The following is a 24,170-nucleotide window of genomic DNA, read 5'->3' as shown; positions in this document are numbered from 1 at the left end:
TAGGCAGTACTGTCAATATATTAGACTTAAATCACTTGTATTACATAGTATATATTTAAAAGAATATTGAAAACTTTGAAAGAAATTAACAAATTATTTAATTTTTAAAGCCGAAATGTGCACCATAATAATAAACATCTGTTATCCCAAGTGCAAAGTGAATACACATGAATGTAATTTCTGTACACACTTGTAACCAATGATACTATGGAGAATATATGTAATATATCTTTTATATACTTCATGAATTATACTGTAATCTAGTGTAAGCGCCAAAGCGCCGCGAGTGTGTTGAAGGATCGACAAATGTAAATTTAGAGATATTAATTTTAAAATTGCAATGTTTACTTAAAATTTAACATTATGCATAGAATTTTTTAAGATAATTTATATTATTATTTGTTAGAAAAGGTTAATACAAGAAAAATATTTCTTGTTAACTGTAACAGTCTAAATTCAGTTACAAGTATCGTTCGATGTTATACATAATTTGTTATTAAATATATAAAATAATGTCAAATACGATAACTGGAAAGAATCTGTTACGTCCAACTGGATTACAATGCAAAAATCTTCAGGAGTATTTAAAATCACGTCCATCAGATGTACTAAACAAATTATATCATAATCCCCCAATTTGTTTAGCTGTGTTTCGTGAATTACCTGTAATAGCAAAGCACTATGTTATGCGATTATTGTTTGTTGAACAACCAGTACCTCAAGCAGTCATCGCCTCTTGGTGTTCTAAACTTCATTTTGAAGAACATCAAAAGGTAGTTTCGATATTAAATGAACTGAATGTATGGAAGGAAGCATCAATACCAGGAGGATTACCTGGTTGGATTTTAAATATTACATTTAAGAAAAACTTGAAAATAGTTCTACTGGGAGGTGGGAAACCATGGACAATGTCGAATCAAATGGAAACTGATAGTAAACCTAGAGATGTTGCATTTTTAGATTCGTATGCATTAGAAAGATGGGAATGTGTTTTACATTATATGGTTGGTTCGCAACAGCAGGAAGGTATATTTTAACTAAAATTAAATACAATTATTTTATATGATTAAAAAATATTTAATTAAATCACTTATAATTAAAATATTATTCTTTTACAATGTAAATAATGTTATAGGTATATCGGCTGATGCTGTTAGAATTCTTCTGCATGCTGGATTAATGAAACGAGATGAAGCTGATGGAAGTCCAGTCATTACACAAGCCGGTTTTCAATTTTTGCTATTAGAAACTGCATCACAGGTATTTAAATACAAATTAAGAATTCTTGATATTACTAATTACACTTAAAATAAAGATTTCTATTATCTTTTTTCTTGTAGTAAGCAATTCATTTTTATCAATGACCATTTCTGTTTTACTTTTATTATAAAAAATATGTTATAGGTGTGGTATTTTATTTTACAATACTTAGACACAATAGAAGCAAGAGGACTTGATTTAGTAGAGTGCCTTACTTTTCTCTTTCAATTAAATTTTTCAACACTTGGTAAAGATTACAGTACCGAAGGAATGTCTGAAGGTCTATTAACATTCTTACAACATTTACGAGAATTTGGACTAGTTTATCAACGGAAACGTAAAGCTGGACGGTAAAGTAGTATATGCTTTCAATAAAATGTATTGAATAATTTTATATCAATAATGCAGGTATATTACATATTTATTTTTAGATTTTATCCTACACGATTAGCATTAAATATTGCTACTGGACAAAACAAGCCACTATCTAGAGATCCAGAGAAAGAAGGTTATATTGTTGTTGAAACAAATTACAGAGTATATGCTTATACAAATTCAAATTTACAAGTTGCCTTGCTGGGTTTATTTTGTGAAATGTTATATAGGTATGATTGAAAAAAGTGTAAATACTTTACAAATGCTTTATATTTAATTAAAAATTTCATTTCTAGATTTCCAAACTTAGTTGTATCAATATTAACAAGAGATTCTGTACGTCAAGCTTTAAAGAGTGGAATTACTGCTGTGCAAATTGTAGGGTATGTCAGGCAAAGTAATTTTTGTTTGTATAATATTCCACAGTACAAAAGAAAATAGTTAATTTGCATTTTGCTATATCAACAGTTATTTGCAGCAACATGCTCACAGTAAAATGATAGAGGTAGGTCCTCCAGTTTTACCTCCTACTATTGTAGATCAAATTAAATTATGGGAAAATGAAAGAAACAGATTTATATTTAGTGAAGGAGTTTTATATAGTCAGTTTCTTTCCCAAACTGATTTTGAAGTGCTCAGAGATCATGCCCTTTCCACTGGAGTATTAATTTGGCAAAGTGAAAGGTATGTTTCCCAAAATGAATATTTTCATTTTATTTTTTTGAAGATATAAAGAATTAAAAAATGTGTATGAATGTATCTATTATTTAATATTTTATTTATTTAGAAAACGAACTATGGTAGTTACAAAAGCAGGACATGATGATGTAAAAAAGTTTTGGAAACGATATTCTAAAGGCTCTGGTTAGTGGAGTGAGAGTGTCTAAAAATATACCAAAATATGATTATCAACAAATAATTTCTAGTAAAATTTCATCTTCAATATTGCATTGTATTTTTTCAACTTTAAGATCTGTAATGTAAATAATTCATGAAATATAATATTGTACACCAACAAGTAGTCTATAAATAGTCTTACATAACTGAAACATCGTAACTTATAAGTAACAATTGTAAGATAGGAAATTTAAGCCATCCGGGATACAGAATGGCAACATTAATTAACTATAGTCAGTGACAAGTCTACACGCACTCCACAAATTGCAATATTATAGGCAAGAGGAAAGTTTTAGTAATTCTGTAAGTATTAAATTGTTTGTTAGTTAGAGTGAAATATATTTAAAAAAAATATTTATTAATCTCATTTATAATAAAATATTAATAAATACAAAATATAATGTCATAAAAATGTATATTAAAATATCACAGGTATATTGAAGTATATAAGAATTGTTTCTATTATTATATATATTTAATACTTCATTGGTCTTCAATTGTAAATATAAATAGTCTATAGTAACATATGTTCCTACTTTAGATTTTTGTACCATATTAAATTGAGTGTATGTAGATTTGTGCAATTGACTGTAGTTGATAGTAATTACTTACTGACGCTATAGTCCACCCAGAGATTGCCATCACAAAAGAATGTATTCTTGTTGAAATTGAAATGAATTTTTAAACGAATAAATGTATTTTAATGTATTTTAGAAGGAAAATAATTTTTCACTTTTTGTTATGTAATTATAAATTTTTACATTTATACCCGTAAATAAGTATAAGTTTAAATTAAAAATTTTATTTTATAAGTTTAAAAATAGTAAGATAGTAAGAAACATATTTTATAAGTTTAATTTTTAAACTTATTTTGAGTCTAATGAAATCAATATAGCGAATTTCATTCTAATTGCACAAAATATACAATGTATTTAAAAATTTTTATAACAGAATGTTTAACTTAAAAATTAATACGAAAATTATAAAATTATGTTGCTACTATAAAATTGACTGTTTAATTGTAAATTGTACCAATTTATCATTAATATAAACATATTCAGTGGAATAAAAATTTTCACCTTTGTCATTGGGAATTTTAATATCAGTCCCAAATATTGGAGGATAATAGAGCTTGATGTCAGCGCTGTGGTGCTGCTTTTGGTTTTGGCATTTTAGATAATAAACTTTGAATTTCTTTTTTTTCATCATATGTTTTCCATAGCTCGTATAAATTAATGATATAACGTGCAATTTCTTGAATTTTTTCCATATCAGCATTTAGTTCAGCGAACCATGACTTCAGATCTTTTTGTAGAATAACACAAGCTATTTGTAAACATCCTATAAATACTTCCATTAATGTATCATTGTTTTTGCACAAAGTAATATATATATTATATTTTATTTTAATGCACTTATAATATTGTCTTACCAATAGCTATTTGATATGGTGGATATAGTAGACAAACATCTGTACGCAAACTATCATTAATTATGCGCCAAGCGAGTGTCAGTAACTGATCATCTGGACCCACATCTTGAATAAGAGTCAATAAAGGACGATATGGTTGATATACTATTAAACAGCAGTCTAAATGTTCCAAAAGATAAAATTCACATTCCAAAATATGATTTGTACGATAAGGAAATTCTTGCGAGTAAGCATAATTGAATTTATTCTTTACTGAAATAATATTAAATAAATTAATGTACTTACTTTCTTTCACTTTTCATTTTTTACAATAAATATATAATTACATACCTACAGTTTGACAAGTTGTAATTAACCTGGTATTAGAAATAACTCCAAATTCCTCTACTTTTGAAGCCAAGAAAACTGATGTAGGTGCTAACAACAAAGGGTCTATACATTTTAAACTATTACGAGCATAAAATCTTTTAAAATAAACTGTTGCTGTAGCTATAACTTGTTGTCTGAGCTTCAATTGTTCACCCAACACTTGTATCACTAAAAAAATTAGAATCTTCGTACAAATTATGTGAATGCGCGTATAAACCATGCACATAGTTATGAGGAGAGTATACCGATCTTTATAATAATATTATTAAGACGTATTGGTGACATTCAATTAATCGATAGCTGGAATGTTTAACTTACGATTTGAGAAAAATATGAACAGTTTCTGATATTCTTCTTCCGTTAAAATCGAAAGATCATGTTGCCGTTCCCGTACTAGGTCTTGTTTATCTAGAAGCCATTGTTGACTAAAAATATAAAATATTTTATTGTTTTACAAAGTTAATTAGAAAACTGAATTTTATAGAGATATCTTACTGATGTGAACTTTGCCAAAAATTGCCAGCCATATTACTGTCAATTACTGCAACAATGTGTATCACACTACTTTAAACTCCTTTTGATTATTTCCAGATTCTGGTGTATTTATTTTCGTATTTATCCATTGAAATTTTATTTATTTCAATCATTGTATGCTTTTTGGATTTAATGGAAATTTTGCAAACAATAAAGTTTCTCTGCGGCCACTGACATTATTTAAATTTATTTTTTCAACATATTAACGTGATGTTTTTATGTTCAAAAATTTTTTGCCGATCGGTCAATCTGAAGATGACTGTTTATAGGTTATAAGTAATTTCTTCGTCATTTACGGCTTCAAAATTCCCTATGTATTCAGCTATGCGATTTGTTGAAAGCAAATTTTTACCAAAGCTAGAACTAAAGTGGAAACTTTCTAATAGTAACTGGAAATACGTAAAAAGATGTTTTCCTGAACATAATAAAAAGCGGTAAAAATAGAAATTTAAATATATCGAATATAATGTGTATGTGTTGCGAGGAAGGTACGAAGTAAGATACTTATGGTCAAAACAAGTGGATATGTAAAGTGATACTTTTGAAGGTATAAGCAGTCGAATGTTTTTTTACCACTAATCATAGGGCCACACAGATTTGTACATTTGTACTTCTTGATGTACCTAGGTTTTTAATTTGATGTTGTTCAAAAATGATACAGAACTTCCCTGTATTCTTAAATCTCACACTTAAGTACGATACCGTCTTCAACCCCTATTTTTACATCATGCTATATTTCTTTCGCGGAGTTCACTTCAACAACTTCAGTGATATTTTTGTAATAAAATACGAGTCATAAAACACATGAAATGCAAAACACGTATGTAGATAAGAAATGACCCAGTCGAAGAAAAATATGGATCAATGTTTCTTTCTATGCGTGGGAGGATAAGAATGAAGCAATATATAATGTTCATGGTCGACACTTATCGATTACAAATCATATAGTAAATTTTACAAAAAGAAAAAATAATAAAGAGGCTGTTTAAACTTTGTATATAAATTTTATTTTTATTCAATTATAATGTGTTTATATATTTTATGTTGGATTTGTTAAAATTTTGTTATGAATTTCGCACTTAAAAACTAATCAATTGAATCTAGTTTTAAAAGGTCAATTATACAATAAATAAATATTTTCGTTAATTAATTTTAAACAATGTCATTTTTCGTCTTTATTTTATTATTCTCTAAGAGTTAATATTGGTTTAATTATTTTATAACTTTATTAGGTGTACGATTTAAAATCATTGGTTCGTTCTTTTAATTGTTATACGAAAAATATAACAATTGAAATGTATTACTTTAAATACGTTGTTTTATTTATAGTCTTACATATAACGACCTACTTATCACTTTAAAACGGACCAACAACAATATAGTACTTTTAATAAAAATTTGCGCTATTATCGATCCATAATTACAACTTAACATCGTTCGAATAACTGTAGCGGAAAATGTATGCTCCACGTTCAGGGACATGTTTAAATAAGGATACGTAAGCCGATAAAAGTAATAAAGTCGATATTGTCTTTTATAAAATAATGATTAAAAATTTGTAATTGAATATCCACTGAATTCGTTAATAAATCACATATTAATATTAATTAATCGCGTGCACCTAAAATAATGCAAAATAAACATGATACTATTGGAATTTATTCAACTGAAATATTTAAGAGAAGGAAATAGAGACATCGAAATTTTTCTTAAAATTTTGTACAAAATAATAATTTATAAAACACAGTTAAGAAATAAAATATGAGATAATTATATGAATATATATGAAAAAGAGAATAAGGACAACTGTGAAAATATATTTGAATTAACTATATTTCATAATAAACTTGTAACGAATGTGCAAGATACGTTTTTTCAAGTAGCGTACTTTGATATCGAGGAAACATTTAATTATTTTAAGAAAATCATAAAACTGGATTATATATTATATTATATAAAAAATGATTTTCTGTTTAAATGAAATGTATAATCTAATTCCAAGTAATAATTCAATTAGATAATCTCGCAGGATTACGAGTAACTGTTACGTACATTGTCCGCCATAGAGACGTTAGCGCGCTTAATTATTAACAAGATTGTATGGGTAGCATCGATGAATGAATCCTGTTGCGCAGACCGGTAGCTTTCATTGTAAAAGAGTCGATAGCTACTGTATAGTCAGTCAGGCTTGCGGGGTGAACGTTGGTGCGCGAGTTTCGCCCGCTATTTTTTCCGTGATTTTGGCCGAAAACGCAACCAAAGAGACTACGCAGTACGATTGTAGTTGGATAGAATGATTAGTGTGTCAATTTACAACGGTTTCTTGGAAAACATGCAGAAGAAGAGATGTTTTCGAAACGAAAGCGACGGTCGGTAAAACTAAAGGGAGCAGGCGTGGACTGTGTGTTCGAGTCGGGCGTGGGGATGAACTCTACGGGGAATGCGAGAGGGAGGAGGACTGGGGCGCTTCCTGTGGTTGGCACTAGCCTAAAAAAGCTCCATAAACAGAATCGTGGCCGAATGTCTTTTCAATGCAACGAAAATGGTGAAGTGTGGGAAAAGGTGGGCATTGAGTAAAGGCTTCGACAGCTCGAACCATGACAGAGGCGTCGGAGGAGTAAGTAGTACTGTAATGCCTGCGGTACTTTCCGGCGATTGTTCCGTTCCGAAATCTGAAATGTCCGTGCCTATGGCTTAAGTTCTGTACTCTCTTCGATATCACGTTTGTAATGCGGTACCTGACAGTTCTGTCTGACCTTGTCTTACCTCTTCTCCTGTCAACATTTTCGACAAGTATTAGTCAACACGTTTCGCATCTTTCGAATTTTCCTCAACCCCCGAAATAATTCTCTCCCTCTACGAGATGTGTCACGCTCTTTGGGCGTCTGTAAAAATTTACACATGTAACGTATGATTTCGGTTGGAGTGTTGGTGTGTTATACTGTGTTCGTGTAGGGGTGACCGTTCATTCATTAAATCGATGTCAGCGCGTAACATCTGCTATCTCGTTGTGTATAACAGGGATTCTTTGGCTTCACGTACATGTTGGTCTTGCGCGTTTTTAGACTATCACTGACATAATTTTGATGCTATGTCGATTTGGGAGATTCTTATTAAGTGTAAAATCGTGAATAAAATTTTATTTGTTATATGTTTCGTTTGATACATGCATACATACATACATATAAGTATGCAATGTTCATCTGATATTAAAATATTTTATTGATTTTTCTTATGATAAAAAAAGTACTATGAATTTTTGCATCAAATAACAGTATGCATCATCTCCTTAAATAATTTCTTAAGTAATTTAATAATCTTTTACTATGAAGAATGTTATATTAGATTGACATTTGTTAACTTATAATATTAACTTTTTGACATTTCACTTTTAGTGGTAACTATCTGGTGAGGGTTCGTGCCCAGGTAATGACAAGGGACGATAGTTCCGGTGGTTGGGTTCCTTTAAGCGGCGGTGGTTTAGCAAATGTTTCGGTTAGACGAAGAGCTACTTCTTCAGGTGGGCATCAGTCTAATAATACCAATGGATCTGGTATTTCTACTTCGACTGTCATACCCTCTATTACCAACTCTACGCACTCTGTATCAACTACAGCTATCGCTACTTCCCAAAGTCATGGGTCTTCAAGCAGTTCCCCACCTGGAGCACCTAAGAAGAGACACGAGTATCTTATTTATGGAAAACGGATCACCGATCAATCAGTAATATGCATACCTGTTACTAATATTAATATTGTATCTTATAGTTAATTCAGTCATTTTAATGCAATGTTATTTTCTTGTAGGTTGTTCTTAGCTGTACAATTAAAAAAGATTTTGAATATAATAAGGTAATGCCTACTTTTCATCACTGGAGGACAGGCGAGAAAAGATTTGGACTGACATTTCAAACAGCTGCAGATGCAAGAGCTTTTGATAAAGGTGTTCGTACAGCTGTTGAAGAATTATTAGAAGGTAGATCATTCTTTTAATTGTATCTTTAGTTTCATTAAATTTAGTACTGATAACATAAAATAATAATTTTTAATAAACTCTATGTTCCAATAATTTACTTATCATTTTGCTGCTATTTTTTATGGAATGTGCAAATGGTAAGAGTGTTCGACTTTTTATACATATTAACTGAATCATTGAATTGTGAATTTTTTGTATAATTGTTTAATAAAATCTTGTTTGTTGATTTAGGGTTGGCTAATTCAACATTCTGTGGTAATACATTAGATGCTGGTGATGAGGATGTTTTCATGGTATGTATCAAATACAGATAAATAGCATATAATAATACAAATAAAATTAAATTCATTTTGTAGACTTTGAACTTACCTGTGGAACCACCGGAACCACGTCCGTCATCGGATACACCTCATGGCATAGTTCGAGTGGCCAATTATCATTCCCAGTGTTTAGATCTTCCTGATTCACACAAACCTATCCATTATATTGCTGGATCATCGATAAAAGTACCGCCATCTCAACATCCTTTGGCATCAACTGCAGATGTTGGATCAGATAACTATCCTTATGTGCAGCTCACAACGCTTAATCATGAATATTTATATCCCATTATTGATGATCATAAAGGAGACCGGTTAGATAGACATAATACCGGCAGTTCTTTGAAGAAGCCAGATATTGTAGTATCTCAACCTTCTAAAAACACTATGAAACGTAATGTTCGATTACGATGTAAACATTGCCAAGAGCTGTATACAGAACAGCATAATCCTAGAGGATCTTGCGAATATGCTCCTGATCCTATTAAACGTGGAATTGCAAAAATTTCGTGTCTCTCGTGTGCTCAGGGCATGTTGTACCACTGTATGAGTGATGCAGAAGGTGATTTTTCACAAAATCCTTGCAGGTGAGTAAAATATACACACTGATTTGTTATTACTTTATTTAATTTGTTGGAGCTATTTTCTCAACTTGTGTGAAAGTTCAAAATGTAGGTTCTTGATATTTATAATGTATTCAGTATTTGACCGATAATTAAATCGTTACTGTTTTTTTATGGGAATGTTATTAGTAGATAATTAAGAATACATTATAAATAAACATTAAATTGTGCAGTTGTAGCACAGAAGAAGGATGTGGACGCAGGTGGTTTGGTTTGGCATTATTGTCACTGATCGTTCCTTGCTTGTGGATTTATCCTCCACTCAGAGCTGTACATTGGTGTGGCACGTCCTGTGGAATGTGTGGAGGACGTCACCATCCGATGGAATAACTGGAGGAACCCTTTGATATCTCTGCTCCATATTCAATCGAATCAGCCAACTTTTCTTTATCACGTGGTGCTGTAGCCAATGTGTATGAGTGTCATGATTTGAGTATGGGTCGTTGTCAGAGGTATCAAAGGGGTAGACAGCTTCCAGTACATGCACTTATCCATCAGCGTCATCTCTGAAATAATTTGTTAAAAAAAAAAAACAAAACAAAAACAACAAAAGACCGAAAAAAAATACGAGCACAAATTACCGCATTTAGTCACCTAATACCATGTATATTCCATACATTTTGTATATTTTATTAGCAAAATGCATTATTTAGTCACATCTGTACATTAAACAATTTGAGACTTCATTTAGTACATTTCGAGTGATTGGTCCATAACAACAGTATCTGGACTGACCAACTATTTGTGATATATGGTGCACACTGAGAATTCAGTGAAGAAATGAGACATGCAAAACATTTTATTCCCAGTTTGGAAGCTAATTTTTGCCTTATGTGAAACTCTTTTGAATAAAAGTAACGGTTTACTATACTATTATAGAACTTTTGATTTTCATATATGTAAATTGAAGGTATTTTTTGTTAATCTTTCTTGTGCATTTTTTCGTACAATTTAAAGTGATCAAGTTTTGTCACTATAAAATGTATTATTTGTTTTTTTCTTTTTTCATTTTTTTGATGAAATTATTTATATCTTTATATTCCAACCCAATGTCGACAATACTTGTTCTGTACTTTTTTATATAATTTTTCTAGAAAAAATTGAGTTGAATTTGTTTCAGTTACAAATTATATACAAAATGTATGTTTATCTTTTAAGTCCTAGGTATTTGACAAACAAGGATAAAGGATTTTAATTAATTTCAATAATTAGCAAAACTGGTTGGAAAAGCTAGTTGCACTTTCACAAATAAGTATCAAAATTAATGTTGAGAATTGTGTTGTCTTATTCAAAAAAATCATATACAGTCATTCAGGAATGACAGTGAATGTTTGTAGCAAATCATTTTTTTTATTATTGAAATGCAACCTTATTTTTAAGATACATTTGTATTGTGCTCTTTCTATTTTTAAAATATCATTAATATTTATATAGTCATTTATCTGTTAAATGAAATTTCTTATGCTACTATGTTGGCGTAATGTTAAATGCTAAATAATATCAGTATTTACTAGCATGGTACTTTCAGTACAATCAATCTTATTGTTACTTCATGCACAATGAAGATAAGTTTAAGAAACTTCAATAATATACATATATTAGTTTGAGGCTTATTACACATTGAAGTATATTTTCAGTTTTAAACTGAATGATAAAATGAGTTTTACACTATTGTAAACATGTACCCACATTGAAGGAAAACTTATCCATACTTGATTTTTTGCTTTTTATAGAATGCTGTGGATTGTTTACAAATCGAAATCTCTATTGTATAATGTATTATAGACTTGTAACATATATATTTAGTATTATTAAGAAAATTCTAATTTACATTAATGTGTATTCTTAATTATTTTTCTAAGTTTACTAATAATTAATAGATAGCTCATTTTATTCTATGTATTCTATAATAATTGAATGATATGCACACTATTTGAATGTTTAGAAAATTAAGATGCTTTTGAAAGAGGAATGCAGTTGGTTTTTAGCAATAATTCTGCTTATTATTGATCTTATTGTACATTCTTTATTATCAGCTTTACAAACCATAGTGCATGGTTTTTTAGAATTTTATGCACTCAAAGGATCTGAATTTTATATTTAAATTTTAATTGAAAAAAATTAATTCTGAATTTATTAAAAGGCTATGACCAATTAAGTGTATTATAAGAGTATAGCTATTTTTTTTGTTCAGTGTATCTGACCACAAATATTAATGCAAGAGATTTAATTACAATTTTTAATCAAATTCTTTAATATGACATGATAGATGACCATGTTGTAAATGTGGTAGAAAATTTTTACATTATTTTTAAAATACAATTTATAATAAATAGAGAATACAGTCAGATGCAGCTTTGATATAGCAATATAAATTCATTACTAAATGGCTTGATTCACTGATCCTCCAATCTTCCTGCAAACATTTAATTATTAGAAAAAGAAGTATGGAATATTTATATAAAACGTATATAAATATGGTGGAAGACAACAAATCAATATTATTGTTCAATAAGTTTTGTTATGTCTTATGTTTCTAGTCCAATAATAGGAATGTATTTTTAGTTCATTTTTTTATGTCAAATTTCTATAAGGGATGTAATTTCCTTAAAAAATGTTTAGCATATTTCACGTATAATGGAGAAAATATTTAATTTTCTTTTTATTCAATTTAGGATAATGTTTTTAGATCCTTTTTTATAATTATCATTTCATAAATTTATGTGACATAGTTAAATGCTTTAAACTGTGTTAGCATATTCGATTTTATATTTGGTTTTCTGAGTTAGTTACTTCATGAACATACTTAATAATATTTGTAATACATATCCCCTAAGCTCAATAACTTTTTTTATTCATATATAGATAATTGAAATGAAATGATGTTAAGAGAGTTTTGTTTTTTAGAATTTTAATACATATAATTATATTTGTTCGTTTTAATTTGCAAATAAATGATAAATAATACTCTATAAAATTTACACAAACAATAAAAATGCAATGGTTTCTACAGATAAATATTAATATATCCAATGCCATATTCTTTTTTTACAATTTATATATTCAACTGGTAGTAAAGTATGTATGTATACACAAATATTCCATATTATTCTGTATTAGGAGAACAGTGTGAAAATAATGATATTTTTACAGCTGTGTTTATTTTTCACACAGATAAATATTTTTTCCTCTAATTAATTCAATAAAACTTCAGTTTTCATATGCAATTTTGATTATATTATAAAAAATGCAGTGTATTTGATTAAATTAAATTATAAATGTTAGTATATTTAATGGAAATATGAGACATATTGAGTAATAACATTGTCCTCAATAAAACAATATTAATCAGAATTTCATTTGGATAATAATTACATTTGCACTTTCACTGAATGAGCTTAGGGTGATACTTTGCAAAAATGATATAATTGGGCTCCCTATACATATAATGTACAGTCCAATACCTGATGTTAATCAGGAGATATTTTTACAAAAAATTCTATAAAGAAAACTCTAAATTCACAGAATTTAAAAAAATTTTATTTAAAAATTGTTCGACTATGTAAATATTAACTTGTTTACTGCCATAGAAATTAATAGTTTAATTTCAATATTAAATAAATCATCTATCTTTATCGATTCAAAGTATTCCACTGTTAGTTTTAATGTATACAGTTTCTTTTTGAATGATATTTGATTAAATATCATGATTTTTTCTTAGTTACAAATAAGTACAAAAGTTAATTTTTCAATAAGTCTGTTGTGATGACTCATACCAAATGAGAAATACACATGTAATCATCTTCACAGGTGTAGTTTTGTACGACATAGTATGATTGAACGAATGTATGCACTTCTATTTAAATTCTTTTAATTACGAAGTATGAGTGTAGGATGTGATTGATCTGAGATGTTATAACGTGTCTATAATTATAGTGATCAATAATGAACAGAAAAAATAAATAAATGTAGTTTGTACGATAATAATTATGACAATTTTGGTGATAATAATTATCGAGACAGAAACAGATGTATATGTATAAATAAACGTGCAAGTTTGCATACGTGTATACGAACTGGTGACCGTGAAAACGTATGCACATTTAAAAAATATGTTTACACAAAGCTATTGTGAAAATAGTCAAACTGAGAAAATGTATAAAGGTGCCTGCCAGAAGTGGAAAATGTGTACCACAATATTGGCAGTACTCAAACATGAACAGTTAACAAACAACTTGTAGGGTATTTTCACTGATAATGTAAATGCTGCAAGGTTAATGAGTACGATTTTAATTCACAGATTCATTATATCATAAATGTTTAAATCTTGTATCATTGTAATTAAAGATATGTATCATAATCCAAATGTATAAGAAATAAATATATTGTACCATGACAAAATGTCATATGAACCAAATTTGTTGCTCTAAAAATTATATGAAATACATTAAAGTATTAAAGTTTATTAAAAACATTAAAGTAGGCATAATAAAGTTCAATTAATATGATATATATGATACAATACATGTATTTTGTTAACTTTATAAACAAAATATGTACATATTAACTTATTTATAAGATAAAAAATGTATTAATGTGGAGTTGGTGTGTGACCATCTACATAGAAGTTTCTTGTAGCTTGTGGCAGTTCTAATTCTATGCCATCTAAATCTTTTGTTAGTATAATTTGACAACCTAAAAACAAAAAATTATACTTCAATATTTTACAAAATTCATTTTAAATATAAAGTATATTAAACTTGTTTTCAAATACCTAATCTTGAATTCTCTTTTAAAAATGGTGCTAAATCTAACAAATCTTCTTCTTTTTCTTCAGCTATTGGAAGTTTCTCCGTATAATTATGATGCACATATACATGACAAGTGGTACAAGCAAGGGAAGCTTCGCAAGCGCCTTCCATTTCAATTCCATATCTATGAGCCAAATATAATACATTATCTCCCACTTTACCCTTTATGGGTATTCTTTTTCCTGTCTTGTCAATAAATGTTACATTTACGCTAAAAAATATAAAGAATAAATTGCCTCTGAATAAAACTTTACTGTCAAGTTTTATATACTTTTATACAACATAACTTTCATAAAATTGATTTCTAATAATATGTAAAATACAATAATTTTACCTACATATCAGCTTCTGATTTTGGATCTTCCATTTCATATTCGCCATGAAAAGAATCTAAAAACAATTTATCAATGATTTAAATTAATGATTTCAATGTAATTAAATGTTACCTTTAAATTATTTGTTTACATCGCTTTGAGCGACATCTGTACATGTATATGTCATAAAAGTACAATATAATTACACTTCGATGTATGTATTTCGTAATTTGGTATCATCGTTAACTGATTTACTGGTAAAAGTGTCCTTTTTATCACATGCTTCCACAACCAGTGCCTTAAAATAAGTGTCATCTTTTATTGTCTCTTTGACTTCAATTCTTATTCCAGTTTATCATAATACGTACACATTGAACAAATCTAATTTTATACCACTGAACGTAGAAAACGAAGACTAGAAACTCAATATATTAAAGATGATGTGCGCTGAACGATATTATACGAATAGTAACTAGTACCTAATATCAAAGAAACTAGTTTTTTTTTTTAATTTGGTTGATTCACATCGACAGATCAATCAAAACAGATCAGTTAATACGAGTTAGTGAATTTTAATTCGTTAAATCATTAAAGAAACTTGGAATTTTTGAAAATGTTTACACGTATAGAGGAAGATAGTATTAAACAGTTGGTAGTACTTTTTGTGGCTTTTTTGTAGTGGTGTATTTGGCAATTCAATTGCATATGAACAAACACACAGATCATTGACTGGTTGATAGGCGCCAGTATACATTGCAAGTGGAGCAATCGAAACGTTGTAGTTTTTGGTGTAGTGTGACTCTAGCATTGTGATTTCGATTTATCGTGCGTGTTTCAAGATCCCAGAAAATTGCTTGCGATGCAATGTATCAAGTTCTCATCAGCAGATACCGTTTGGCCGATGTGTCACACGGCAAGCCCTATTATGTTTACTGTGTTGAAGTATTGGAGTCAGAAAGTGGTACTCGATACTTCATCGAGAGAAGATACAGTGAATTCAGCGCGCTACATCGCACGGTACGTTATTTTATAAATTTCTACTGAAATTTTAATAGTCGTCGCGCGATAATTAGTTTTCGTTACTGTCACAAAAGTTTCGAATACGCGTGTCTGATATTACGTATCCAGAATCTCAATTTCTGCTCCCTTTCCTTGACATCGGTACTTTCACTAATATCAAATCCGGTTGTGCTTCATTTTCTGAATAAAATATTCGTCACAACAATGCTGTAGTCCTGTAAACGTGTTGACATGTATTTCGTTTAAGACGATAAATATCGTAGGAAAAATAATACAGCGAAAACATCGTCACAAGACTCGTGTTGCGTAGAATGAGAGAGCGAGACAGAGATATGCCTTCTGTCCTTATCTACAGAACAGAAAATGTGTTCGCTTCGTTCGAACAAGGATGGCGCTACTCGTATTTGATTTCTTTTTCCGTTTACTGCATTTCATTTTTCTCATCCATTTAATTTGTACGAATAAACGTGTGATCCAGATTGGTGTTTACAGAGACGTGTATATTATGAATTACTAAATATACACATGTGTTACGTAATGCATGCATATTTGTTATACATATCACAAATTGCGTCTAACAAAATTGAAATTTTTATACTTACAATACAGGGTGTCTCACACAAATAGATCGAGTTTATCGTTAAAATAGTTTCGTATAAAGAAGAAAGTGTAAGAAAAAATTAAATGTTTTTAGATCTTCCAATTTTTCGTGTCATTATTATGCATTTCTATGCATGCACGTAGGTACAAAATGCAATTGTACATACCTTTTTAAGCAGGGCCCTACAAGTTCTAGTGCATTAATCTATGCAGTATTTCATTCAATAGTTTTATCAAAGTACATAAGTACACAAGTACATAAGATTAATTAAACTTGTTTATAAGAACGCACCGATCAAAGTACAAATGTTATAAAAATAATACGTGCAAACATCAAAGATATATTAAAATTTACGGAAATTATTTTCATCATTTTATCGATATTTTCATGGTGTTTTTGTTGTAAATCGAAACAGTTCTGTAACATCGCGCATTTTTTAAACTCACTTCAGTTTTTCATACTATGATGCAGGGATGTGTCCGAATTGTTTCACTTCGTACACTACTGGTTGTATAACTCGTGTATACAGGATGTGCCGTAATTAGCGGTGCACTCGAGAAAGCGATGATATGGAAATCAGTCAAAAAACGTGGAATAGAATTTATTAAGAGAATAGATTAAAATTGTTGTAGATTCGTTTCCCAATACAGGGTGTCTCACAATGAACGATACAATTGTAAAGGGGATTTGTACGTTTGTGAACATTTGTAAACCGAATTCAAACGCTATCAATGTTCATAAATGTTTCTTACCTCGAAGCTTAGGTCCACGTGTATTCTACGAACATTCAAATTTTATTTCCTCGAAAACGAGGAAATAAATACACATCCGCATTTTTTATTTACTTTTCCATCACCTTCTCGATCGCATCGCTCATTGTGGGACACTCTGTACATGGAAAGGACACTTTATCTTTCGAATGTGTCAAATATTTTTACGAGTCGAACATTTAATTTCATTTTTTATCAATTTTAGTTAAATGTATGACACATGTTTAGTTCTTCGAAAGGGAGAATAGAAATTTGTAACCGTGACGTCAGAAATGACAAATTTACCACGTTAAATTAATGATTCGAGAGGGTGGACCGGTATAGATATAAATAATGAGAAATTAATTCGCGAAGAAGAGAAGAGCGATCAGTCGATGCTTACAAACGCTATGAAAGTGTTTACAAACATGATTAAGAGTACAGAAGTATGTACACGTGAGGGAGTACAAATATGTAAGTACGTAGAGTGAAAGACACGAGTGTTGCACACTTGATGTTAAAGTATTTTTCAAACAAATTGAGAGAGATTTTCTTCGCTTTTCTAATACTTTTTTTTTGCAGAGAAAGTGAAACAGCTTTAATCAATGCACTTGAAAATTAAAGGTTCTCGTTACATAGGTAAAGGTGAAATTGCATTTTGTAGCTTGCACGCATGCAGATAAATGCATAATAGCAACGCGCGAAGTCGAGGTGTCGAACATTGAATTTCTTCTTCGAAAATGAATTTTTCTATACACCAATTTGTTTGCAACGAAGATTACGTCGAGTACAGTCGAGACTTTTTAAATTATATTAGTGCAAAGAATAATATTTCAAAGGCTTCGAAATACATTAAATACACCGAAACGAATATTTCTTGCAAATTTATGGAGTTTCAGAAGTGATTTTCTTATGATAGATTTTCTACGAGTAAAAGATAAAAATTATTGTTCATTTGATTTTTTATTTAATTAACTATTTTATCGAGATAATAATTACAGCTTCGTTTGTTCCACGACGAAATGATGCTGTATAAATATTAATTTATACTTGCTGTACAGTGTAATATTTTTTCGATGTGCGATTAGTCATATCAGTGTTGGGTTTCATCAACAAATGATATACGATTTACGTAGCTGGTGTTCCCTGACAATTTAGTCGCGATAAAACAGTTTCATTTGTAAACCTTGTGCATGCAGTTAGTATTTTAAAGTTCTTTCAAGTGTAGTCGGATTGTTCGTAATTTTTACACTCGCGCGAAGGAATTAATTAATAGTGTCGGTGTTAAAAATATATAGCAAGTTTCTATCGTTATTAATTCGCCGTTATGTTTCAAATTAATGTAAGTTATACAGGAAGTATATTTATATCATGTTGATTAAAACATGTCGTATAAGATATTGTAAATTATTTTTGGAACGTTCTTTGAAGAAGTGTAACATTACTCGAAATACTTTTCGTGCTGTTCAGAAAATATAACGAAAAATATTATTCGCTGAAAAAATATTTATCGTTTAATAATTATTTTAAGCGGCACGTATTTATAGATAAGCTGTATTATAAATATTTGCTTTATTTTTTTCATAACTCTACATCATCCACCCCTTTCCGTTGTTCTCGTTCTTAAATCGATAAATGTTTCATTAAAAGTAAGGTATCATTTTTGTTATACTAATTCTTTTATTTATAATCAGTTGATCGTTTGAATAGTGTAAAGAAATTAAAAAATTTGGAACGTTACATTTTTGGGACACATCGATTATTTCCAAGAATATTTCATTATTTCGAATACAAAGTAATTATTTTCAGAGATAGTTTACAATACAAGATAACGTAATTCTATTTAAAGAAATGAAGTAACCACGAAATAAGATAAGTTAATTGAAATAATATCTCAAATGATGTTATTTCAAAAGTGATCGGATCTAGTGGCAAGTCGGTCTTGTATAAAATAGTAAAATAACAAATTTTAGCACTATTTCTAATGCAAACTGACTCGGTCCCGAAACAATGACAATGAATGAGATACAGCGAAAGGGTAAAGAACAGTGAGATCGCGTGAGATACAGTTCAGTAATAGGGATACCTACGTGATTGTTAACGAGGCTGAAACCGCGACATTTAGCGAGGCACCGCTGTAACTTCCGAGTAAACATTTTACGTAACACATTTTACGGTCCACCCTGTACAGCGTGGTTGTAAGAAGTTTTAACAAATTTATAAACTACTTTACAAGATATTCGAAAATGTTCAATTGCGTATATCGTTTATTTAGGAAGATATTTAAACGATCCACGTTCTTTTTTAACATTCGACGATCACCCTGTTAATATTCTGGACCGTTCCAATACGTTTTTCGTTCGAATATTTTCGTAAAATATTAATTTCCAGAGCGTTTTCCATAATTTCGAATAAAGCCGAGAATCAATTTATAATACCTATAAAAAAAAAACGTGCAATTCCGTTTCAGAACGTAACGTGTTTGCACTTTGCAGGTGCATCGTTGCTCTTGCGAAAGAAGTAATATCATAGAAAGTTAAACACTTAAAAAATTGTTCTCTCGACGCTTAAGAGAGGTACGACCCGATTTTATCACGTCACGCATCCTTTATTTTACGAATATGACGATGCTATATTACTTGTTACACGATTTCTCGAATTTATTTTCCAGTAAATAAATAATACAATAACCTGTAATACATTAAACCAGGAATACAAAATCGATATCGTGCGTTCTTCCACCTTCGAGGAGAAACAATCGATTACAATTGCACACCGATGTGTTCCACAATTGTGGTTACAAATTATTATATTATTTATCGAGGAGGACCGAAATTACGCTCGAGAATCTTACGATAAAAATTAAAAGCTTCTGAGAACTTTATAATACGTTAAACCAGGAATACAAAATCGGTATCGTACGTTCTTCCATCTTCGAGGAGAAACAATCGATTACAATTGCACACCGATGTGTTCCACAATTGTGGTTACAAATTATTATATTATTTACCGAGGAGGACGGAAATTACGCTCGAGAATCTTACGATAAAAATTAAAAGCTTCTGGGAACTTTATAATACGTTAAACCAGGAATACAAAATCAATATCGTACGTTCTTCCATCTTCGAGGAGAAACAATCGATTACAATTGCACACCGATGTGTTCCACACCACAATTGTGGTTACAGATTATTATTTACCGAGAAGGACCGAAATTTCGAGAATCTAACGATGAAAAATAAATTTCGCTCAATTTTTTTCAGCAAGCAATCACGCCAATGTTCGTTTTCGTTTTGTTGGTCAGAATCAACGAGATGAGGTTTAAATCGATGTTTCGTTGCAGTTGAAAAAGGAGAACGTGGACACTGCTCCGTTTCCACCGAAGAGGGTAAGGAATTCTCAACCAAAGGTGCTCGAGCAAAGGCGAGCGGCATTGGAACTGTACATCCAGAAAATGATACGTCTTTCAGCCACGAAGCAACAGGTACTCAATTTTCTGGGAATAGAAGGTCGAGCGGCTGTCGCGTCATACAAAAGGTATATCTACGTACGTGCCGGAGCATTCGTAAAACGTGCGCTGGCTTTCCACGATATCGTATTAGACGTACTCGCATAGGTGTCACGAGTATTATTATCTACGATGACACGCGTAGCGTTTAACGCTCGAAGGACTGGAACACGTTTTCTCGTATCTTTGCCTCCAGACTGAGGATTTTTCCACTTAACGCGTAAGTGTCACGATGTAAGGCCACGTTCCCACACACCGAGCTGAATACAATCGACGACGCGTTCACTGGTCGCTGGCTTCGTTTATGAATTTTACATCGTGACGAGTTTTGCGTTCAGTTCATGATCGAACAATCACGTTACACGTGCTCGAACAGGATGTATATTCTAATTCGAGGAAATTACACGTGAAAACGTCTTTGATGTTCAGTTTGATCGAACAACCGCGTTACACGTGCCTGAACAGGATATATATTCTAATTCGAGGAAATTACACGTGAAAACGTCTTTGATGTTCAGTTTGATTGAACAACCGCGTTACACGTGCTCGAACAGGATGTATATTCTAATTCGAGGAAATTACACGTGAAAACGTCTTTGATGTTCAGTTTGATTGAACAACCGCGTTACACGTGCTCGAACAGGATGTATATTCTAATTCGAGGAAATTACACGTGAAAACGTCTTTAATGTTCAGTTTGATCGAACAACCGCGTTACACGTGCCTGAACAGGATGTATATTCTAATTCGAGGAAATTACACGTGAAAACGTCTTTGATGTTCAGTTTGATCGAACAACCGCGTTACACGTGCCCGAACAGGATGTATATTCTAATTCGAGGAAATTACACGTGAAAACGTCTTTGATGTTCAGTTTGATCGAACAACCGCGTTACACGTGCCCAAACAGGATGTATATTCTAATTCGAGGAAATTACTCGTGAAAATATTTTTAATCGGTCACGAGTACTGTTCCATCGACGCGAAATCATCGCTGTACACGTAGTACGTCTCGAGGGAATTTAAACAATTTTTATTTTCGTGAAATGGGTAGTCGATGGGTTCGAGCTGCGTTACGAGCGTTGAAATGCAGCTCTCGCGCGATTCACTGAGTGAAATTCTATCGTGACTCCGTCAGTAGGTCAGGTGAAACAGTGGAACGAAATGAGATATTAGGGTACCAAATGACGCATCATCGACGAGCGTAACTGCATTCGTTTCGTTTACGTCCTTGGGTGGTAAATATTACTATCCACCTTTCGTAGTTTTCAAAGAATAATAATATTAAAATTACCGATGGAGAATAGAAAGAAACTAACGTATAATGAAAAGTAGAATTAACAAGGAGATATATCAACATTCTAGGTAATAGAAAGAAACCGATGTACAGCAAGTAAATAATTTTTACCATTTATGAACCACAGAGCGCTAGGAAAAAAATAGTAAAATTGTCAGTAGAAAATAGGAAGAAACTACCGTACAATTTTTACGATTTACAAAATTTTGCGCGCCAGATTTTGTCAAGTGCCTGATTCTTAGGTGTGCCTATGCACGCGTATCATTTTTTCGAATACAATAACCGTAAAGTCGTGGTTCACACCATTCGAAAAGGATGGCAGGGAATCCATTTGGGGTAACCGTGGCTCGGCAAAAGTAAATGTGCAAGTGTGAAATTTATTTCTCGTCAAGGATTCTAAATTCGTTCAGTTTACCCAGACGAATGTTACAAATGTAACGTGTTTGTCGGGACGATTATCAACCGGTGAGGAGGAACGTGTTAACGATTTCTTGTTTACCTCGATGAGTACGTACCGAATCCTTGGAAAGTTTGTCCCACGAGTTTGCGAACACTTCTCGTACGAAACACGATAAAATGTCCTTCCAGCGTTAACGCTCGTAATTCTCACGTTTCCTTGTGTACGAGAAACGAACGTTTTCGAGTGCTACGTCATATCTCTTCTCTCAGGATTGATATCTCCCGATGCTCCGTAACTAATTCCATTGTGTACCTATTTCAGTACGTACAAGGAGACGGAGAAGACGCGACACGTTCATAACAGCGCTATCGACCATCATCCTGTACTGACCTTCAATTACGATCCGTACGTACGATCGAACACAACGTCTAGTCTTCCAGATATCGTGATCAACGGGGTACTATTGGGCACTTACAACTCGTGAGCGCCTCGTGACTGTGATACTCTCCATGAGGAACGAACGAAAGAAGCACCTCTCGTGGGGAGGCTCGCCAAATACGATATATTTACGTGGAAATTAACGATGGAATGGATTGTTTTCGTACCTAACCGTCTGTCTCGGTAGAGACGCAAAACAACGGATGTGTGCCGATGAATGTGCAATAGAACGAGCAGGTGCTTCCTTTTCTAATGCATCTTGCGTCGGCACATACACACACACGGTGGGTTGCTTTTCAACGTGTTCGATCGACAAAGAGCGCGAATGGCGTATTGGAAAAGTAAAAAGAAAAAGAAGAAGAAGAAAAAAAGACGAATTTACAGCGTGACACGATCTCGCGGCCATGACGTATGTAACGTAATTGGACAACGATTCGAAAACGCACTGTACACAGCCATGTAACCAGGACACGCCAGGAAATATATCTTGTTATATTTGAATCATCGTCTCGTTTATTTCATCTCATTATTCTCAGTTTACATTACTTGTGACATTCATCTTAATCTATTAACATTATCGTATTGGATATCTGGATTGTAAATGTAAATGTAACTCATAAGCGGATCTCCTGCAGTATAATTCGCATTAATTCGTTTACTACCGTTTTAGATGGGACATCACGGACGCTACGATATACCGCGTACCGCGTCGACGAAACTGTTTACGGTCGCGACGTCGACAATGGTGTTCCAACGTTGTAGCGTTCTTCGTGCAAGATGATTGGTTCGCCCCCTCGAGCAACGATTAATGTCGAACGATGGATCATTACGTGAAAACGATAAGTCTTCGCGAGATATCGAGATAACGGTGTATCCTTCATCCTCTTCTTCTTATTGTTATGTTTTTCATTTCCCGGTTGGTAGGCGATTAACGCGAACGAATGATTTCTTTTTAGCGGAGGGTTAGGTGGGGGCTGGGGTGGAGGTCGGGTTGGGTTAAAGGATTTTCGTCTAGCGCCTCTCGTTAATTATAGCCACAAGATTAGTCTGACTCTGCTCGAATCGGGCCTACCGATTTCCTATTATCCTTAATAATTCTGCTCTATCGAACGCTACGGGGAGCAAAGGCATAAAAGGGAGACGTAGAATTCAGGCGGTGAATCGTTTTGGTCCACTGGATCGGGCGTGTTTACATTGCACTCAACGCATATAGTCGGTGTTTCGATGTGCGGGGCTGCTGAAAAATA

General features: G+C 31.7%; 5 protein-coding genes across 12 annotated transcripts; 3 read left to right on the top strand and 2 right to left on the bottom strand.

Moving 5' to 3' along the window:
* Positions 1-315: 315 nt before the first annotated feature.
* Positions 316-3,281, top strand: Mrn (general transcription factor IIH subunit 4 marionette). Of its 5 annotated transcripts, none has more exons than XR_012993299.1 (8): positions 316-1,026; positions 1,136-1,260; positions 1,405-1,610; positions 1,692-1,865; positions 1,932-2,018; positions 2,104-2,140; positions 2,221-2,319; positions 2,423-2,446. XR_012993299.1 is itself a non-coding variant. In XM_076320432.1 (7 exons), the coding sequence occupies exons 1-7, from the start codon at positions 513-515 to the stop codon at positions 2,502-2,504; spliced, it is 1,404 nt and encodes a 467-aa protein (XP_076176547.1). In that variant the 5' UTR covers positions 316-512; the 3' UTR covers positions 2,505-3,281. The 5 variants fall into 5 exon arrangements, 2 of the variants coding, with proteins under 2 accessions (XP_076176547.1, XP_076176548.1); XR_012993300.1 differs by having other exon boundaries at positions 1,932-2,032; positions 2,114-2,140; XM_076320432.1 differs by having other exon boundaries at positions 2,104-2,319; positions 2,423-3,281.
* A 53-nt stretch (positions 3,282-3,334) lies between these two features.
* Cycc (cyclin C) lies at positions 3,335-5,104 on the bottom strand. Its single transcript, XM_076320434.1, has 5 exons — positions 4,829-5,104; positions 4,652-4,758; positions 4,295-4,501; positions 3,965-4,216; positions 3,335-3,873 (listed from the first exon to the last, which is right to left on the bottom strand). The coding sequence occupies exons 1-5, from the start codon at positions 4,858-4,860 to the stop codon at positions 3,671-3,673; spliced, it is 801 nt and encodes a 266-aa protein (XP_076176549.1). The 5' UTR covers positions 4,861-5,104; the 3' UTR covers positions 3,335-3,670.
* Positions 5,105-7,070: 1,966 nt separating this feature from the next.
* Positions 7,071-11,452, top strand: Spred (Sprouty-related protein with EVH-1 domain). 3 transcript variants are annotated; one of them, XM_076319775.1, is made up of 7 exons: positions 7,071-7,484; positions 8,263-8,387; positions 8,484-8,590; positions 8,674-8,842; positions 9,074-9,135; positions 9,199-9,749; positions 9,959-11,452. In XM_076319775.1, exons 1-7 carry the CDS (start codon positions 7,465-7,467, stop codon positions 10,113-10,115), a joined length of 1,191 nt encoding a protein of 396 aa, XP_076175890.1. In that variant the 5' UTR covers positions 7,071-7,464; the 3' UTR covers positions 10,116-11,452. The 3 variants fall into 3 exon arrangements, with proteins under 3 accessions (XP_076175890.1, XP_076175888.1, XP_076175889.1); XM_076319773.1 differs by having other exon boundaries at positions 8,263-8,590; positions 9,959-11,450; XM_076319774.1 differs by having other exon boundaries at positions 8,263-8,590; positions 9,110-9,135; positions 9,959-11,449.
* A 2,775-nt stretch (positions 11,453-14,227) lies between these two features.
* Positions 14,228-15,319, bottom strand: Fdx1 (Adrenodoxin-like protein 1, mitochondrial Ferredoxin 1). 2 transcript variants are annotated; one of them, XM_076321118.1, is made up of 4 exons: positions 15,117-15,319; positions 14,935-14,986; positions 14,560-14,720; positions 14,228-14,480 (listed from the first exon to the last, which is right to left on the bottom strand). In XM_076321118.1, exons 1-4 carry the CDS (start codon positions 15,223-15,225, stop codon positions 14,377-14,379), a joined length of 426 nt encoding a protein of 141 aa, XP_076177233.1. In that variant the 5' UTR covers positions 15,226-15,319; the 3' UTR covers positions 14,228-14,376. The 2 variants fall into 2 exon arrangements, with proteins under 2 accessions (XP_076177233.1, XP_076177232.1); XM_076321117.1 differs by having other exon boundaries at positions 14,234-14,480; positions 14,560-14,807; positions 15,117-15,316.
* Positions 15,320-15,626: 307 nt separating this feature from the next.
* Positions 15,627-23,424, top strand: LOC143151717 (sorting nexin-24). The gene is made up of 3 exons (XM_076321119.1): positions 15,627-15,927; positions 20,624-20,817; positions 22,807-23,424. Exons 1-3 carry the CDS (start codon positions 15,775-15,777, stop codon positions 22,967-22,969), a joined length of 510 nt encoding a protein of 169 aa, XP_076177234.1. The 5' UTR covers positions 15,627-15,774; the 3' UTR covers positions 22,970-23,424.
* Positions 23,425-24,170: the final 746 nt, after the last annotated feature.

Source organism: Ptiloglossa arizonensis, chromosome 9 (genome assembly GCF_051014685.1).
Source record: "Ptiloglossa arizonensis isolate GNS036 chromosome 9, iyPtiAriz1_principal, whole genome shotgun sequence".
Taxonomy (NCBI): domain Eukaryota; kingdom Metazoa; phylum Arthropoda; class Insecta; order Hymenoptera; family Colletidae; genus Ptiloglossa; species Ptiloglossa arizonensis.
The sequence above is the reverse complement of the archived record's forward strand: the minus strand, read 5'-3'. Positions and strand labels throughout refer to the sequence as shown.

Coding starts and splice junctions, on each gene's coding strand:
- Mrn (XM_076320432.1), top strand. CDS start 513: ATGTCAAATACGATAACTGGAAAGAATCTGTTACGTCCAACTGGATTA. Junction 1,261..1,404: donor TATTAGAAACTGCATCACAG/GTATTTAAATAC, acceptor AATATGTTATAG/GTGTGGTATTTTATTTTACA. Junction 1,866..1,931: donor TTTTGTGAAATGTTATATAG/GTATGATTGAAA, acceptor TTTCATTTCTAG/ATTTCCAAACTTAGTTGTAT.
- Cycc (XM_076320434.1), bottom strand. CDS start 4,860: ATGGCTGGCAATTTTTGGCAAAGTTCACATCA. Junction 4,759..4,828: donor TTTTGGCAAAGTTCACATCA/GTAAGATATCTC, acceptor TTATATTTTTAG/TCAACAATGGCTTCTAGATA. Junction 4,217..4,294: donor TACAACTTGTCAAACTGTAG/GTATGTAATTAT, acceptor ATATTATTTCAG/TAAAGAATAAATTCAATTAT.
- Spred (XM_076319773.1), top strand. CDS start 7,465: ATGACAGAGGCGTCGGAGGA. Junction 7,485..8,262: donor ATGACAGAGGCGTCGGAGGA/GTAAGTAGTACT, acceptor TTTCACTTTTAG/TGGTAACTATCTGGTGAGGG. Junction 8,843..9,073: donor TGTTGAAGAATTATTAGAAG/GTAGATCATTCT, acceptor TTGTTGATTTAG/GGTTGGCTAATTCAACATTC.
- Fdx1 (XM_076321117.1), bottom strand. CDS start 15,225: ATGACACTTATTTTAAGGCACTGGTTGTGGAAGCATGTGATAAAAAGG. Junction 14,987..15,116: donor CGAAATACATACATCGAAGT/GTAATTATATTG, acceptor AATTGTTTTTAG/ATTCTTTTCATGGCGAATAT. Junction 14,481..14,559: donor AAAAGAGAATTCAAGATTAG/GTATTTGAAAAC, acceptor TTTTGTTTTTAG/GTTGTCAAATTATACTAACA.
- LOC143151717 (XM_076321119.1), top strand. CDS start 15,775: ATGTATCAAGTTCTCATCAGCAGATACCGTTTGGCCGATGTGTCACAC. Junction 15,928..20,623: donor TCAGCGCGCTACATCGCACG/GTACGTTATTTT, acceptor GTTTCGTTGCAG/TTGAAAAAGGAGAACGTGGA. Junction 20,818..22,806: donor GCTGTCGCGTCATACAAAAG/GTATATCTACGT, acceptor TACCTATTTCAG/TACGTACAAGGAGACGGAGA.